This window comes from Bos indicus x Bos taurus, chromosome 27 (assembly GCF_003369695.1).
Source record: "Bos indicus x Bos taurus breed Angus x Brahman F1 hybrid chromosome 27, Bos_hybrid_MaternalHap_v2.0, whole genome shotgun sequence".
Classification (NCBI taxonomy): Eukaryota; Metazoa; Chordata; class Mammalia; order Artiodactyla; family Bovidae; genus Bos; species Bos indicus x Bos taurus.
Genome location: NC_040102.1, coordinates 1,335,328 through 1,354,229, shown reverse-complemented (window position 1 = coordinate 1,354,229; position 18,902 = coordinate 1,335,328). Strand labels below are relative to the sequence as shown.

Below are 18,902 nucleotides of genomic sequence, written 5' to 3'. Positions count from 1 at the left end.
TTGTATATTTTTGCCTCCTTTGTGAAAGATAAGATGTCCATAGGTGTGTGGATTTATCTCTGGGCTTTCTATTTTGTTCCATTGATCTATATTTCTGTCTTTGTGCCAGTACCATGCTGTGTTGATGACCATAGCTTTGTAGTATAGTCTGAAGTCAGGCAGGTTGATTCCTCCAATTCCATTTTTCTTTCTCAAGATTTCTTTGGCTGTTCGAGGTTTTTTGTATTTCCATACAAATTGTGAAATTATTTGTTCTAGTTCTGTGAAAAATACTGTTGGTAGCTTGATAGGGATTGCATTGAATCTATAGATTGCTCTGGGTGGTATACTCATTTTCACTAAATTGATTCATCCAGTCCATGAGCATGGTATATTTCTCCATCTATTTGTGACATCTTTGATTTCTTTCATCAGTGTTTTACAGGTTCCTATATATAGGTCTTTTGTTTCTTTAGGTAAATTTATTCCTAACTGTTTTATTCTTTTCGTTTCAATGGTGAATGGGATTGTTTCCTTAATTTTTTTTTCTGTTTTCTCATTGTTGGTGTATAGGAATGCAAGGGACTTCTGTGGATTAATTTTATATCCTGCAGCTTTACTATATTCACTGATTAGCTCTAGTAATTTCTGGTCATGTCTTTAGGTTTTCTATGTAGAGGATCATGTCATCAGCAAACAGTGGGAGTTTTAATTCTTCTTTTCCAATCTGGATTCATTTTATTTCTTTTTCTTCTCAGATTGCTGTAGTTAGATTTTCCAAAACTATGTTGAATAGTAGTGGTGAGAGTGGGCACCCTTGTCTTGTTCTTGATTTTAGAGCAAATGCTTTCAATGTTTTTCTATTGAGGATAATCTTTGCTGTGGACTTATCATAGATGGCTTTTATTGTGTTGAGGTGTGTTCTTTCTATGCCTACTTTCTGGAGAGTTTTTATCATTAATGGGTGTTGAATTTTGTCAAAAGCTTTCTTTGCATCTGTTGAGATAATCATATGGATTTTATCTTTCAGTTTGTTAATATGGTGATTCACATTGATTGATTTGCAAATATTGAAGAATCCTTGCATCCCTGGGATAAAACCCACTTGGTCATGACGTATGATCTTTTTAATATGTTTTTGGATTCTGTTTCCTAGAATTTTGGCTCAGATCCACCTTCAAGGAAGAATCCCAGATAGCAGGTGTATACCAAGGTGTAGCCAAAGGTGGGGAGGTCTATGGCTTTCACATCTGCATGGGCTGGTATTTCAGGCTGGCAGCAGACGTGAGCTGAAATGGGATTTAGTCCATTAGTAAGTCCACTGGAGCCTAAGCATATGTGTCAAAGGAAATACAGAGAAAGAGATGGAAATGGCTATAAAGTTAGTTTACCATTTAAAATTGAGAATACAGGAGCTTTACAGATCACTGACACTCTGGTCTCTGCAGCTTACAGCACAGCAGAGCCTTGGTGTTGCCAGGTCTCTCTCTTCCTCTCCCTCCACCCCTCCCTCACTCTCTCCTCCTCCTCTGTCTCTGTCTGTCTTCTATTTATCATCTATCTATCATCTATCTAGTCTCCTTCTTTGCATACATGTGTGTATGTAATTATGTTATATAAATTTAGAAATCATAGCTTTAAAATAAACACTTCTGACATACTGTTAAGATAAATGGGGCCTCCCTGGTGGCTCAGATGGTAAACAGTCTGCTTGCAATGCAGGAGACCCAGGTTCAGTCTCTTGGTTAGGACAGTCCCCTGGAGAAGGGAATGGCTACTCACTCCAGTATTCTTGCCCAGAGAATTCCTTGGACAGAGGAGCCTGGCGGGCCACTGTCCATGGGGTTGCAAAAAATTGGGCACAACTGAGCAACTAACACTAAGATAAATAATATGTTAAATTTCCTTAAAAGAGCAGTCCTTTAAACACAAAGAGATCAATATGTACTTTAAAATACACTTTGATTTTTGTCCAGTAGCAACTGGAAAATTTACTGCTCAGTTAAATGAATAATTAATTTTGGTCAAAATCCACTGTGTGTTTAGAAAGTTAATTGAAATATATATTCTTATTTCCTTTAAAAATATCATTTAGGAGTAAATAAGATTGTAATTGTTTTTGTTGTTTAGTTGCTAAGTCGTGTCTGACTCTTGTGACCACATGGACTGTAGCCTGCCAGGCTCCTCTGTCCATGGGATTTTCCAGGCAAGAATACTGGAGTGGGTTGCCATTTCCTTCCACAGGAGTTCTTCCCACCCCGGAATCGAACCTGCGTCTCCTGCATTAGCAGCCAGATTGTTTACTGCTGAGCCACCAGGGAATCCCCAAGGTTGTAATATGCTGTGCTTTGTGTATGTGCTGTGCTAAATTGCTTCAGTCATGGCCAGCTATTTGTGACCCTATGGACTGTAGCCGCCAGACTCTTCTGTTCATGAGATTCTCCAGGCAAGAATACTGGAGTGGATTGCCATGCCCTCCTCCCAGGGATCTTCCTGACTCAGGGATCAAAGCCAAGTCACTAACTTATGTCTCCTGCATTGGCAGGTGGGTTCTTAACCACTAGCGCCCCCTGGGAAGCCCCGTGCTTGATCTCAAATAAGTTATCATTCTTCATAGAGTACACATTTATATCTCAAATATAGGACTTGGCCAAGTATTATAAAACAAGTTTATATGATTAATGTCACTAATGCAATCTTTTTAAGTATTGTAGTATTTTTCACTTTGACAGACTTTCAAGGTGGTGGTGGTTTAGTTGCTAGGTCAACTCTTGTGACCCCATAGACTGTAGCCTGCCAGCCTCCTCTGTCCATGGGATTTCCCAGGCAAGAATACTGGAGCCGTTTCCATTTCCTTCTCCAAATTTTCAAGGTAATGAAGACCTAATATTAGCTAGCTCCACACACAGACACACACACCTATGTGTATATACATACATATACATGCATGTATGTGTGATATCTCTGTGTAATATTCACACAGAGGATTCATGTAGAGATTTAGAATAGAGATGATAGCTTTGAAATAAATACTGATACATAAATACACAAAATTCACAACTTACATACTCAGAAGATATTTGTAGAGTAAGAGTTAGATACTACCTTGCCCTAGATTGGTAGAGGATGAAGGGTTGATTACTAATCATTACATTTCTCCTAATTCTAATGATTAAATCACAAAACAAAACTTGGTCCTAAGTATTTGAATTATCAATTCATATGGACTCCAAAAAGAATAATTTAAAGACATGTATTAATACTCTGATGAGTCACATGATCTTTAGTGACCTGAGGTGAACATCCTAGGGGAGCAGTAGCACATGCAGGTTTTCTCTCGGTGAGTGTTAACCAGCATGTTATTCACTGGTCTTTGGTTAAGGACAGTTTCTCAGGCTTTGGGGCCTGGGTATCACCGGAGGTGCCTGGGGACTACAGACTGGGGTCCCCCTGCTCCTCTTCACCCGACCTGCCCCTGGCCCCCAGAGCTCAGATACCGCAGGGGTGTGCAGGATAGCACTCAAGATTCAAACTTCAACCAACTCTGGGTGCTGCTGTTGATGGTTCCAGGGAGTCAGACTCTGAGAAATGAGTTTAGGGAATGGAAAGTAAACAAACAAAAATAAGCCCCTCATTGTTTCTCAGGAAGGTGAATTCTTCCAGCTGCTGGAGAGCGGACAGGCCCTGCCCTTGCACAGGGTCACACTTACGGATGCACTCCGTCTGGATGCCGCTCCACGTCAGGTTCGCCAGGCAAGTTCGAGTTGTAGAGCCTTGGACGTGGTAACCTTTTCGGCACCGGAAAAACACCATACTTCCAACCTGGAGGGGAAAGCCAGCATCAAACTCAGAGGTGACGTGGACACACTCACACTGGAAAGCACGCTCCAGGGTCAGGTCTGAATCAATGTGTACGTGTAAAATGCGAGTTAAAGTGTCAGACACCGTTGTTCTTGTTGTTTAGTTGCTCAGTTGTGTCCAACTGTTTTGTGACCCCATGGATAGTAGCCTGCCAGGCTCCTCTGTCCGAGGTATTTCTCAGACAAGAATACTGGATTAAGCTGCCATTTCCTTCTCCAGGGGATTTTTCCAACTGAGAGATCAAACCCACATCTTGTGCTTGGCAGTGTTAGACACAGTACAGGTTGTTCAGTGGATCGTGTGAGGTCTTAGATACAGTGACTCATGATTATTTAGAAGCAGTTTATTTGGGTAACAAAAGTATGCCTTTTCTCTTTAGTTTTAGCCTTATCTTTCTTTAGTTTGTGATCATTTTCTTTTCCTTTTCTTTTTTTTTTTTCCCCCTCTGCTACTCCTATTCTGGGCTTCCCAGGTGGGTCGGCAGTAAAGAATCTACCTGCCCAGGCAGGAGACCTGGGTTCGATCCCTGGGTTGGGAAGATCCCCTGGAGGAGGAAATGGCAACCCACTCCAGTATTCTTGCCTGGAGAATCCCCATGGACAGAGAAGCCTGGCGGGCTACAGTCCCTAGGGTCGCAAAAGAGTCAGACGTGACTTTGAGACTAAACAAGTCCTATTCTAAACAATTAGTGCTTGTTAGCAAGTTACTTTAGCACTTGCGGGAACTGGCTTGGAGACTGATAAGGACTCCATCATAGAATCCTCCAGAACTATTCTTCTGATGATCTCAGTCATCTCTTTAAAAGATGGCATCTGGACTTTAAAATGATTAGTAAATCTTGCCTTGGGTCCAACCTGTTATCCAGGATAGTGTAACTACTCTGTCATAAGGGGAATGGTGGGTTCACCCCTCCCAATTAGCTTCTCACAGCAGATCACAGGACTGCGTCACTGAAAGCAATCGTCATGAAGGTTCACTTACTACAGGCCACATGCAGGCAAGTTAGTGATCACTGAAACCAGGGGTGACCACAACTTGGGTTTCTTATGGTGAGTGAGTGAGAATACCCACATCTTGTATTTTCTGGTATTGCAATATGTTCAGCATATGCCAGAAAACATTACCTGAAGCTGTAAGGCCACACACAAGACCCTGCATAAAATGCGCTAGATTTAACCTTGGGGGCCTGTGAGGCTGTCCTTGCAGAGTGAACCAAGGCTGTCAGGAAGGAGCCAGTGTGGCATCAGGGCAATCAAATGAGGACAGTTTACACTTCAGGAAAAAGGAGGAGAAGTGGCTGAAGAAGAGACTTTTATTCTCAATGAATGGGAACAGTAACTTGAAAGTAGTGTGTATATTCAGCTCTGCCTTTCAAAGCCATCTGATCAGAGAACCTGAAGTCACTCAATTACTTAAGATGGTTGAAATATTTTATTTCAAGCTTCTTCAATTTCCATTTTCAGGTATTTCTCTGATATTCGTGTTAATGTACTTTGAAAGCATTTTCTTCTGTTTTTGTCTCTGGAATTTAATGTTATTAACCTATTCTATCTAGTCATCAAGTGGAGTCTTCTTATGTGAATCAGTGGAAAATCACCCTGTTTGAGATTTGCTGTGTCAATTCAGCAGACAGAAAGAAATATACATGCTTTCAAACAGAAATTCATATACCAATTAATCCTGTGTGAATAAGATACAGTTGTCTCAGTTCTAACAGTTAAAATATTGAGAAATCCTCTCTGAATGGACTATATTTGGGCAAATGTAACATGAGTCAGATATGCTACATAAACACATGTATATTTAAGTATCAATTACATTTTGAAATAGAGAAAAACATAGTAAAATAAAAATGGAATACCTCATATCCTCCTGAGCTCTTCTGTATTCCAAACTGTGGAGTACCAAGGTCTGGACAGGTGTCATGAGCAGGATCTGAAACTCACAATTTAAAAAAAAATCAGAACCAGATATGGTTATTACAGAAATTCTAATATTTTCACTAAAAGGCCTTTCAGAATTCAGAAAATTGTGTTTTGACAAGTGGGCAAGATGTTTTGCAAGAAAGTTAAAAAATTAAATTGCTATTTTCATCTTTTTTCTGACTTCTTTAGATGTTAATCTTTAGTGCTTTATCAGACTCTAAATTGCTGTGAATATTATTTTCTATGTCAGAAGAAGCACATTCTTTTCCATTCTCTGGTTTAATTTTTCTCTACTGACATGCTTTATTGGTTGGTTAATGATATATAATCTTCAATAATTACCTATTATGACCTTTTATTTTTTATTGATTTAATTAATCGCCATCTCATTTGGTTATCATTCTAAATGTCTTAAACTAATTTTCCTCAAGATTTCAAAATGGGGAATATACTCAATGCTTCAAAATAAAAGCATATGGCAGACCAACAGTGATATTTGTCTAAAACACTGTAGCACTTCAGCAATCAGCGAGTGGCTTCAGTACGGCGGCTCTCCAGCTGCTGATGGGAAAACAAAACGGATAACTTTAAAAAAGTATGTTTTCAAGAGAAACTAACCTATTGGGAAGAGAAAAAAACATTTTTTTTTTAAGATTTTCAGAAATAGCTATATATGGATGTGAAAGTTGGACTGTGAAGAAAGCTGAGCGCCGAAGAATTGATGCTTTTGAACTGTGGTGTTGGAGAAGACTCTTGAGAGTCCCTTGCAAGGAGATCTAACCAGTCCGTTCTAAAGGAGATCAGTCCTGGGTGTTCTTTGGAAGGACTGATGCTAAAGCTGAAACTCCAATACTTTGGCCACCTCATGCGAAGAGTTGACTCATTGGAAAAGAGTCTAATGCTGGGAGGGATTGGGGGCAGGAGGAGAAGGGGACGACAGAGGATGAGATGGCTGGATGGCATCACCGACTTGATGGACAAGAGTTTGGGTGAACTCCGGGAGTTGGTGATGGACAGGGAGGCCTGGCATGCTGCGATTCATGGTGTTGCAAAGAGGCAGACATGACTGAGCAACTGAACTGAACTGAAAGCAAAGCAATAGTTTTAGCCCAATGGCAGTAAACTTTAATTAGAAAAAGCAGTGTTTCAAAGAAATTATTGTTGACACTGTATTTTAAAGTAGATATTTACTTTCTTGGAAAACAACCAGGGATAGAAGTCATTCCCTGCTTGCTGCGTGTGTGCAGAAGGCCCTCTCCTGCTTGGGGAAGCAGGGTGCACGGAGCGGCCAGCCATCACTTAGTCTGCAGGGCGAGGTGGAGGGAGGCTGGGAAGGAGGCAGGGAGGGTTCTGGTTCCTATGTCACTGATGCAGTGACTGTCGACCAGTATAATTTCCACCTGAACCCTTCCTAAGAGACAGAGATTTAGTCTAAAAATGAAGGGTTTAGGTCATGTAGAGAATCTCTTTTAACTTGTAAGTTTCACTTCATGTTGGAAGGTCAACAGAGCTCGCGTGACCCTGTAGCCCTTTCAGCCATGGCTGACAGAGCAGGTGGTTTACTGGGGAGCAGGGGTGGGTTGGGGGAGAGGGTGTCAGGCTCTGAAGTGGGGGGGGGGGGCCTTCTGGTGCCATGGCAACAGTGAGATCTTCAGCAAACTGGTCTTTCCCCTGAAGATCGCTGTTGTCAGCTGACATGGGCAGAGGGGGAGCTGCCAGGGTAAGAGAGTCTAGGAACTGTTTTTAAATGACTTGTCACGTCAACTCCAGGCTCCGCGACAGGATTTAAAAGAGGCTGCCAACAGCGTGGCTGGTCAGTGCCTGCACAGAGAATCTCCCAGGAGAGCATCACCTGTGTGCCCACAAACGCTCCAGCTTTAGAATGAAACGCTCTCTCCCCACCCCCAGGGCTGTCTTGCCATCATGACCGATGCAGGTGGGCTGGACGCCACTCCAGGTGCCGTCTGCCTGACAGACTCTCCGGGACGACCCCACCAGGAGGAAGGGGGACTTGCACTGGAAGAAGACTTCAGATCTGTAGGTGAAGCTCTTGCCACTGAGGCGCCCCTCGGCAGGGGTGCCGGGGTCCCTGCAGAACACAGCTAGAGAAGACAACCAGGAGGTCAGTGCACAGTCTGTGCCCCTGGGTCAGGTTAGTCTATTCGGCTTCTCTAACTGCTTCCCATTAAATCCTCCCATTAAGCCCCGCAAGGCTCAGTGGGTAAAGAATCAGCCTGCAGTGCAGGAGACGCAGGTTCGATCCCTGGGTAGGGAATATCCCCTGGAGAAGGAAATGGCAACCCACTCCAGTCTTCTTGCCTAGAGAAGCCCATGGACAGAGGATCCTAGAGGCTATAGTCCAATGGGTCACAAAGCACATACACGCATTAAATCCTTAGGAATCAACGATGAAGAAAAGCACAGAATCTGCCCGTGGGCATCGGGTCTCAAACGTGGAGTCTTTAACCTATTGCACCCTGGCTACAAGTCCCGCAGGCTCTCTTCCTCAGACTGCAGCCTGAGGTTTGTGTGCCGTGGTCTGTGCTCCCGAGGACTTACGCAGGCACTGGGGGACCTCGCCTTTCCAGACCCCTTGGCCTTCTATGGGGTCACACAGAGTTGGACACGACTGAAGCAACTTAGCAGCAGCAGCAGCAGCCTTCGCCGGAGAAGATGGCGGGCTGGGAGAGCTGGAAGCCATGGGCACAGCTGTAGCTGATGCTGGCACCCCAGTGGAAGTCCGTTCCTTCTACCTTCCCTTCCTGGACCAGAGGAGGCTGGCCACACGTGACGGCTGTCAGAGAACAAACAGGATTCAACATTCTAGAGTTTCCACCACAACACAATGCTCCAATGTCATTTTGCAATGTCATTTTGCATGACATCTACAAGGGGCTAAATTTTTTAACAGTGAAATTACTGAGGAAGACAGTAAATCAAAAGAATAAAACTTTTATCCAATATTTCCTCATTAGTTTAGATCAAGTATACAAAAGCAAAGTCAAAACATTTCACACCATGAAAGTGGAGTAAACAACACAGTCTCAGTATGTATAAGACCAAGAAAGAAAGAATGCTATTCCACTGATGTCTTTTTATGTGTGTCCAACTCGTTGTGACCCCATGGACTGTAGCCCTCCAGGCTCCTCTGTCCATGGGGATTCTCCAGGCAAGAGTACTAGAGTGGGTTGCCATGCCCTTACCAGAGGCAAATCCAGCCATAATGTGGTCCTATGACGTGAGAAGAAATGTTTGAGTTTATATACACAGATGGTAAGAATTTCTCTATCTGTACTTTTTTCTTTAAATAAGGATAGCATATAGTTTCCAAAAGACATACATAGGCTGCTGATGCACTTGCTGAAGAATTGAGCACTAACACTTGCGTGGTTAGAGAAGACCCTGTAAGAAACCGCTTTGCCAGGGTTCTGTCACATCCAGGGGCTTCCCAGGAGTGACTTGCCCACTGGTGCTGGTGTCTGCCTGGCCCACTCCAGCCATTGTTCTGCGACGCCTGGTCTAAGAGCTGCCTGAAAACCCAAGAGCTCCGAGACTTCACGCTGGAGAAGGTTTGCTGCTGACAGTCTGGGCACGGAAGGCGGTGGGAGAGGAGACTCAGCCCTGTTTCCTCACCTGCACTTTCTCACGGGTGCTCACACCTTCTCACATGAGAAAGACACACAGACACAACCACACGTGCACGCCCGGAAGCTGGAAACGGGCCCTCCTGTTGCCATTCTCCTTCTCTCCATCTATCCACTCATTCAACAAAGATTCCTGCAGAACCCCCAAGTGAAGACTGGGGGAACAGTCTATAGACAGGTCGAGGTCAGGTGACAAGGCCCCCAGGTGGGAACGGTGATGAGTGACATGGCTCCAGGGAGGAGTGGACAGGGTGGCCAGCAGGAGAAGAGAGAGGTCTCCTCCGTGAGGGCCTGGTTGGCTGTGGAAGGATTATTAATCCACAGACACCAAACAAAGGGACAAGATCTACACAAATGGATCTGAAGTCCAGAGATCAGACGTTCTAGGAATAAGCGCCATGGACACACTCACTGGACTAGAATGCTCCCAACAGGACAGTGTGAGCTGCATTAAACACCCTCTTAGCACCTGCCACAGAGCTGCATGGTGTTAATACTGCAGCTGGAAAGAAGGACATGAGACAGGGCTCCTCACCCTCTGATGGGAGGAAACCAGGATGCGCCAGAACCGCCCCGGCCGGAAGTGGGTAAAAGGCCCTGGGGGTGGGGGCTCCTCTGACCTCACAAGACTCGACAGGACGCACCTTCCTCCAAGGTTTCCTGCTACTCCAGCTCCAGCTCTCCCCCCCTCCTTTGTCTAATGACGATAAGACGACCCTTTCTCCTGTGTGGTCACTGCCGGCCTCCACGCCCTCTCCTGCCCCTGCCCCTCCTGCCCATCCGAGAAGGCTCGCAGCTCCCTCTGGAGCTGGTGGAGACGCTCACCCTGCAGATCAGTCCTGCATCAGCGGTCCGCCAGCCCCGCTGCTCCCCCAGCCACGCGGACACTTTCTGCCTGCTCGCTCTCTCCCTGGAAAGTCCACTGGCCAAGTCATAAACCTCCCTGTACCCCTTCCTCGTTGTGGGGCTTTGTTAGTCTCAGCGTCCGAGGCCCACCAGGCATCAGGACACTGCGGTCTCTGCCACTGTTCTGCCCTATCTGATGATCGGCTCTGACCTGCCTCTCCAACCCCGTGATGACGGCCACAGACTCAACACAGCCACGCACACCAAGAGCTGGGTTCACAGCACAGACTCCAGAGTCGGCCCTGAAGCCTGAGGTTCCAAGACCTAACCTGCGACCCTGAGAATTTACTGCAGCTCTCTGTGAGTCAGTCTCGAGGCTGTAAAACCAAGATTAAGGTAATAAGAAAAGGAAGTGATTTAATATTTGCGAATGAGTTTACAGGAATGCTGAGCACTTAGAAGGTTTACACAGATGCTTGCAAACTGATGTAAAATGTTAACTCAATAAAGACTCTCCACATGTGAGTGATGCACAAGAGAAGCCCCAACACTCGCCTTTGCAGGTCGGTTTGCTGTGATTCCAGGTACTGTCCTTGGTGCAGCGGATGGTGGGGGACGTGGCGGGCTCCATGGTGTAGCCGGGGTTGCACTGGTAGCTGACCGTCTTGTTGAAGGTGAAATCCGTCCCGAACTGGATGCCGTTAGCCAGGGTCCCTGGGTCTCCACAGCTGATGACTAATCAGCAGAGAACAGACAAACAGAGAGACACAGTATCATCACGGGATGACTTATTCCTGGTTTCTGTTTAAGTGACTCTCCTTAAGCTGCTCTTCAGAGTGATGACGCCGTGGCTGAGCACAGCGATACCAGCCTATCTGGGGGACAGTTTCGCTGGCCGGCACTCAGGAGGCTGCATGTTTGGAACCGCTTATTTCTACTCCACTGATAGTTGTCTGTGTGGATGACAGCTGTCATCGATGTTCTGTCCTTAACTACATGTCGTGAGGGGTCACCCCACAAGGTCAAGGACAGAGACACAGGCTGAGATCAGAGAACAGGGTCCTGCACCATTTCCTTTCAGACTAACTGGTCTACAGAGAGAAGGAACCTTGGCTTTTCTGAACTCAGTTTTGTAATATCCAACCCAACCAGCCAGGCAAAGCACTTTTAAGCATATAAATAAGAAAGTGAAGAAAAATCTGAAAGTGCTTAGAAAGTGGTCATATTATCAAACATACGTATGATATAATCCTTTTTTTCCCTAGGGATTAAACAATACAGCCCTCTGTAAACTCAACTCCTTTTTCTCAGTCAAGTACGAGTCGCTGTGGGGACCTGGATTTGGCCAGGACGGCGGCCACTCACGCGTGCAGTCGGGGGCCGTGCCGGTCCAGGTCCCATTGGCGGTGCAGTGGCGAGTGGTCAGCCCCGAGGTCCTGTAGCCGTCCCAGCAGGCGTAGACCACCGAGCTGGAGAACAGCACGCCATCGCTGCTGACGATTTTGCCGTGGGTGGGCGTCCCCGGGTTCCCACAGGACACAGCTGTGGGGAGACAGAACAGCAGGGGAGACCCGTTACCACGTGATAAACTCGAGAGGTCAAGGGCCATCTGCTTAACAGACTGCACATTTATTTAAAAAGTCATCGGAAGGACACTGTGGTCCTCCCCCCACCCCCACATCCTCTGCCTGCCTTTCGTCTGTAGAAAAACTGTAGCCAAACAATGAGTTTAATCAGAGAAGTGAGAAAATGCAGAACCAAAGAAAGCAGTCCAACAAGACAAAATAAAAATAGTTTAGTCATTAAGTCAAGGACCTTTAACAGTTCCTCCTCCAGGGCCATAGATAAAACTGTGAGCCAGGTCCTGTGAGCTCTTTTGTGGAAACGGAAACCCCCACCAGGTGGAGAAGTTAACTTCATGGTGACCAGACTGGAGCCATGACACAGGCTGCCACAAGTCTGAGAACTGGCCTCAAGGAAATGGGAACAAACTGATCCTGGAACTGAAGACTGACTGTACTTAAACAACCAAACGACGCTGGTCAGACCACCGGTGACCGACCTGCAGATGACTGTCAGAGCTGTCTGTGCTGTTTCTGCATGTAGCTCCCTCCTCCTGTCTATAAAAGCTCTGTATTAGTACTCAGTCGTGTCTGACCCTTTGCGACCCCATGGACTGTAGCCTGCCAGACTCTCTCTATCCAAGGGACTTTCCAAGCAAAAATACTGCATTGCCATTCCCTGCCCCAGGGGATCTTCTCCACCCAAGGAGTCTCTTTTGTCTCCTGCATTGGCAGGCAGTTCTTTAACACTAGTACCACTGGCTTTGGAATGGCTGCACCTTAAATCTCTCCAGATGACCACAGTGTCATCCTGCACAGGAATGAAGACTTCAGCTGGGATGGGCAGTGGGGCAGGTCTGCCCTCTGAGTATGTCAGGTGTGTTCTTTCCTTAGCGAACAGAGAAACTCAGCAGCTTCTGGGTGTGTATCAATGTGATGATCTCAATCCTTTACGGGCTTTTTGCCTTTTTTCATTGAATCTATTTACCATAAAGATGGTTATTTTTCCTCCTTAATCCTCCCACAATAATGCACAATAGACAGACATACAAAGAATGTAATTCTAATGCCAACAATGTATCATGAGTCCCTTTTCTGAGAATGATCAAAATATTTGAAATACTCTGGCCTATTTAGTTGTTCCACTTTCAAACTTAGCCTGTGAACAAATATACACTGTTCTTAAAAACATGGAAAAAAACAGATTGCAAAATAAAAGTCACTATAATAGAAGTTTATGAGTTCCCTATCATATAATGTTAAAAAATGCACATAACTCTCAGACTGGACTAGATCTTGTTTGACAAAAAGTATACTTCTTGGTGCTTTTATGCCTGTGCCTATGCTTCCCTGGTGGCTCAGACAGTAAAGGATCTGCTTGTAATGCAGGAGACCTAATTTAGATCCCTGGGTTGGGAAAATTCTCTAGAGAAGGAAATGGCAGTCCACTCCAGTGTTCTTGCCTGGAGAATCCCATGGACAGAGGCACCTAGCAGGCTACGCAGTTCCTGGGGTCGCAAAGAGCTGGATACAACTGAGCAATTAACACTTTCACTTCTACGTCAGCTATAACTAATCCGTTACAACCTTCTTCCCTGATGAGTCTGGGTTTGGACTTACAATCCCTTCTAACACAGATCGTTCAGTGGTTTCTTGGTTGACATCTGAGATGAGATATATTTACCAGTCCTGAGGCAGATGATCCCTAACATCCTCTAAAGATCAGGGTCCTTTGACAGCTGTGACATAAATTAAAATTTCACTTAGCAAAAATCCAAGCCTGTTAAAGAACACTACTCCATTCCACTAGCACTGATCCGTTCCTTCCTATGCACAGTCATTGTTCATGAGTATGGGTGCAAACCTGGCACAGCAAAGAACTGCATTGATCCAACTTGTAACAAAAGAGACTCATGTCACTGTAGATTCTTCCAGTCATGTCTGGAATGTTAAAATCCATGCAGCAGTTTTCAAAAGTGACCTGTGAAAGGCTAATGCTGAAATAAAGCAGGTGACTGTTGAAACATATTCGACTTAATTTACAGACAAATGTATTGTCAGTAAAGGAATGTCCATCATAATAATGACACCCTGATGTTTATAAAGTCCCCTCTACTATTGTATTTGATATAGTCAAATTCATGGTTAACTTTTTTTTTTCCTGACAGGGATACTTTCACTGATGATCATGCCTATGAAAGTGTAGATTAGAAACAGGGTCAGCATATCTGTTTTTATATCAAGGTCCTGAGGTTTCAAGGCATACAAAGACTGACACTTAGGCAAAATGAGAGATTACATTTTAAGGATGATAGAAAACAAGATATTTTGAAAATTATAAGTTAAATTTTATTTTTAAATATACTTTTTAAAAGTACATTTAGTTAATGTGCCTCCTTTTCGTAAAAGATCATTGTCTTCTACTCAATTTATAATAAGGTAGCATCATACTTCAGAGAAGGCAGTGGCACCCCACTCCAGGACTCTTGCCTGGAAAATCCCATAAACGGAGGAGCCTGGAAGGCTGCAGTCCATGGGGTCGCTGAGGGTCGGACATGACTGAGCAACTTCACTTTCACTTTTCACTTTCATGCATTGGAGAAGGAAATGGCAACCCACTCCAGTGTTCTTGCCTGGAGAATCCCAGGGACGGGGGAGCCGTCTATGGGGTTGCAGAGTCGGACACGACTGAAGTGACTTAGCAGCAGCAGCAGCATCATACTTATTCCAAATACACATTATTGTTTACTAGTATCAATATTGCTCACTTAGCATGCTGTATTAGGATGATTGCTGTTAAACTGAGATAGTCATAGGTTTGAATCTCTGCTCATACAAGTTAAATCAATGTGAATGATCAATTCGAGTTCTCAACATGTAGTGTCTTCACTATAAAATTGATAAAAAAGATAACTCTTCCCTGTTGTAAGATTACATATGTGCATGCATGCTCAGTCACATCTGACTCTTTGTGACCTCATGGACTGTAGCCCACCAGGCTCCTCTGTCCATCGGGAATACTGGAATGGACTGCCATTTCCTCCTCTAGATCTTCCCAACCTAGGGATTGAAACCATGTCTCCTGCATCCCCTGCATTGGCAGGTGGGTTCTTTACCACTGAGCCACCTGGAAAGCCATACTAAGTGCAAAATGCCACCATCTTGTATAGACATATTAGTATTTTTATTTTCATTATCATCACTTTAGTCACATGTCCATTATGTGAATAAAGGTCAACTTTATCGTAATCTCCTGGGAAATAGGATTAGGAGTTACCCCAAAAATGTAGTTACATTTACACAACTTGGTAAGATAGATCCATCTGAATAGCTAAGTCAGTGAGCCTGTGATTCAAAGACTAGATCTTAACCAAAGAAAACATGATTTAAAGTGATGAAAATAGTTATCAGAAGTTTAAGGTTTTTGATGCTTAAGAATTTTTCAAATATTTTTCTCGTAATTCATGAACCTATTTTTAAAATTTATTGATATATCCCATCAGGACCTAATATATTTTTAAATAGATTCAGAGAAGGTAAATTCATTAGGAGAGGCATGACCTTGGCCAAGGGATTGAGTACATAGGTCATGGCTAACTTTTGTGGCAATGAAAAGTTGCTGATAACCCCACTTTCTACAGAAAATAATGTGTGCCCCAAAGATATGGACCTATGATAGCAAGTAAGAAAAAACAGAAAGCGATAGATTCTCCAAGAGTTGTAAGTGTGTGTGCAGGAGTGGGAAGGGATTAACCATATATTCCTAGACATCATTTGTGGTTTTTCTGAGTGTCACTGTACTATCACTCACACAACTTCCCATGATTTCTGTATGATGCGTTGTGCTTAGTCGCTCAGTAGTGTCCGACTCTTTGCGCCGTAGACTGTAGCCCGCCAGGCTCTTCTGTCCGTGGGGACTCCCCAGGCAACGATACTAGCGTGGGTTGCCATGCCCTCTTCCAGGTACAGTGCAATTGGAAACTACCAATTTTCGGGGACATTGCATACTTGAGGAATGTTTTCAGCATTGAAACATTTTAGTAACTTCTTTTTGTACACAGATTTTAAGGGAAAGTTTAAAAGGATTTTATAGGAACCCTCTGAATTTCTGAATTTGTCGCTAAGTCACGTCTGACTCCTTGCAACTCCATGGACTGTAGCAGGCCAGACTTCCTTGTCCTTCATCATGTCCTGAAGTTTGCTCAAACTCATGTCCATTGATAAACTAAATGCTATTTAAAAAGCACTTTGCATAGTCTGCGATAAGTACATCATGAAGTGAAATCCAATTAAGCTCTCCTAATCAAATAAATGAATTCATTTATGTTTTGTTGGGAAAGAACTCATAGTGTGGTACCCCAGCAACAAAGTGAGATTTTTACGGAAAACGTGACTTGCTCTTAGTTTTTTGACTGTTTAAATTTGCCAGGGACTTCCCTTGCGGTCCAGTGGCTAAGACTCCATGATCCCAAAGCAAGGGATCCAGGTTTGATCCCTACTCAGGGAACTGGATCCCACATGATGGAACCAAGACCCCATACAGTCAAACAAGTTAATTAATTTTTTAAAAAGTGCAAGGAATTAAGACCAGGGCGCTGACAGACTGGAACTAACGTGTGAATGGAATGACTTCCAGCAGCAGGGAGCCCCCGTCAGGACCTGCCCTGCTCACAGCACCTCCACCTGCGTTCTCAGCCCCACCAACCATAACACCCTGAGCGCCACATAGAGACGGTCACCAGGAGAAGACTTCCTGATGATTCTCTTACGTTTGGGGGGAAAACAGGTTAACTGTAGAAACAGTGTGACCTGTAAGATGTTGCAGAATGTCACTGGTCATTTCAGAGTGAGCTACCCGGTTTCAACCTGCAGCGCTGACTTTCAGGCTGGGACCCACTCACCCTCACACACGGGCTGCAGTCCTGACCAGGACCCGTTGAGCAGACACGTCCGCTCGGCCGAGCCCTGCAGCTGGTAGCCCATTTCACAGGAGAAGCACAGGAGGCTCTTGGCCTTAAACTCCTCTCCAAGCCGAGACCCATGGGCTGGGGTCCCCGGATCACCGCAAAATCCAGGGTTATTTCCTGCAGGACACAAAACACATGGCAGTAGATGATGCTGTTTAAAGCAGGGCTGTTATGCTTAAAGAGAATGAAATTGTATGTAAATGTGTATCAAACATGGTCACAGTCATATAATATTCTGGAAATCCTGTGAGAAAGATTTTCCTTATTATAGCACAAAAGTAGAAGACTCTAAGAATTTGTTTATATGTAACTAAAACCAAAATAGTTTATTAAAATATGGTAGTGACAATAATTGATATTCTTTGGAAGAAACAAAACACTGGGGACAGTGAGTGCAGGAATTGCTCACTGGAAATGCTGGTGAGGATGCCCACAAGGAGATGGGGGAAGGTGTGTTGGGAATAAAAAAATCAAATAAGAGATGTGATCCACTGAGTTATTATGAAACATTCATGGAAGAATTAAGATGATTTCTTTTCCAAACAGGACCGATGTGATTGTTGATGGTGGAGAGGATAGGAAAGAGAGGAAGCAGAAGGAAAGAAAAGGGAGGGCAAGCTGAGTCAAGGTGAGCAGGCTTCCTAGTCAGGGGTGGGAGGTTCCCGGGGCTCCAGCAGGAGAAACCCTGCTGGGACATGCATTCATTCAAAGAGAAGAAGCTGCAGACGACGGGGATGTGTCCTAGGGGCGTGCTCGGCTGGAATGGGTTAGTAACCACTTTGGAGACGGGCGCCACCAGTCCGTGTCCGCGCGGTGGACGACTGCCCGCGCCAGCCCACCTGTGCAGTGGGGCAGGGCTCCGCTCCAGTGACTGTCCTCCTGGCAGGCTCTGCTGCTGTCGCCCACGAGACTGCGGCTCCCTCGGCACGAGTAGTGGACCACGGCCCCATACGTGAACAGGTCTCCTGTGAGTATGGCGTTGGCAGGGATGCCAGGGTGTCCACATGATATCACTTAAGAAGAGAAAATAATCAATAAGTACATTGTTCCTGTTAAGCTGCTCTGTGTTAGTCACTGTACTTCAGAGACTCATATGATCACCGCCTATTAACGAAAACACATCCCTGGTACCCTGTGGATGAGAAGCATCAACTTCCAGACGACCCTCCCTCACACATTACTGAAGACCAGGAAAAGGTCCGTCAGTGAAGCTTTTTGTTTGTTTTTTAATTAAGGTGGCTTTGCTGAAGGTAGAAATTGACATTGAGACTTTGAAAAAGTCGTCTACCTAAATTTTTCCATCTTCCCTTAACTGTATCCTAAGTAAGCAGTGTTCATACAAAATGATAGAGACTACCACAGACCCGCCAAAGCTATCACCATTATTTCTTCAGTTAGTATGCTTTGCATGGGACAAAACTCAGTCAAATATGCTCCGTCTTCCAGATCACAGTCTAGAGAGACCATTCTAACAATTTTTCCTTGAATAGGTGGCAATCTAAAATGTCTTTTTTTTTAGTATTTTAAAACTGGATCTAGGTGCTTTATAATATTATGTTAGTTTCTGCTGTGCAACAAAGTGAATCAGCTACATACACATATATCCTCTATTAATTTTTTAATAGAGGATAAAATGTTTAAGTTAAAAAGTAATAATAAATTACTGATTTATTTTTTCCTCAAGTATTCCATTTATTTCTTTATACCAAATGAGGCCCATCATCTAATCATTATTCCTCAAAAAGGAAAATTCTAGAATCCAGATTACCACAGGATGGTAAAGAGTTCTATCTTTTTGTAAAGTCCAAAATTTTTATGGTTAACCATTAAAAAAAACGTATACCATGTTCAAACAACTAACTGGACGGACGGTGCCAGAAATGATCCAAAGGGAGCTGATTTTACATCCGAGAGAGATTGCATTTGGTCATCGGCAACCACAGAGCGACACCAACCAGAGAGGCAGGTTTCAGAAAGGCCCCAGTGCCCCCTGAGTCATATTCGCCCTCCCCTGACACTCTCTCATCCTGACATCCACTCATCGGAGAACGGGAGTTTATCTAGAGTCCTAAAAAGAAGCTAACTCGAGCAGAATCAGTGACACGGTGAAAGATCAGT

At 44.4% G+C, this 18,902-nt stretch overlaps 1 protein-coding gene across 2 annotated transcripts; it reads right to left on the bottom strand.

Moving 5' to 3' along the window:
* Positions 1–742: 742 nt before the first annotated feature.
* On the bottom strand, positions 743–18,316 carry LOC113884955 (CUB and sushi domain-containing protein 1-like). Of its 2 annotated transcripts, XR_003509065.1 has the most exons (9): positions 17,624–18,316; positions 16,719–16,901; positions 11,621–11,797; positions 10,811–10,990; positions 8,325–8,559; positions 7,694–7,867; positions 5,702–5,775; positions 3,690–3,801; positions 743–1,268 (listed from the first exon to the last, which is right to left on the bottom strand). XR_003509065.1 is itself a non-coding variant. In XM_027530058.1 (5 exons), the coding sequence occupies exons 2-5, from the start codon at positions 16,798–16,800 to the stop codon at positions 8,405–8,407; spliced, it is 594 nt and encodes a 197-aa protein (XP_027385859.1). In that variant the 5' UTR covers positions 16,801–16,901; positions 17,624–18,316; the 3' UTR covers positions 8,065–8,404. The 2 variants fall into 2 exon arrangements, 1 of the variants encoding a protein (XP_027385859.1); XM_027530058.1 differs by lacking the exons at positions 743–1,268; positions 3,690–3,801; positions 5,702–5,775; positions 7,694–7,867 and having other exon boundaries at positions 8,065–8,559.
* Between the last annotated feature and the right edge of the window lie 586 nt (positions 18,317–18,902).

Coding starts and splice junctions, on each gene's coding strand:
- LOC113884955 (XM_027530058.1), bottom strand. CDS start 16,800: ATGGGCTACCAGCTGCAGGGCTCGGCCGAGCGGACGTGTCTGCTCAAC. Junction 10,991..11,620: donor CACGGCCCCCGACTGCACGC/GTGAGTGGCCGC, acceptor TCTGCTGATTAG/TCATCAGCTGTGGAGACCCA. Junction 8,560..10,810: donor CAGCAAACCGACCTGCAAAG/GCGAGTGTTGGG, acceptor GTTCTCTGACAG/CCGTCACGTGTGGCCAGCCT.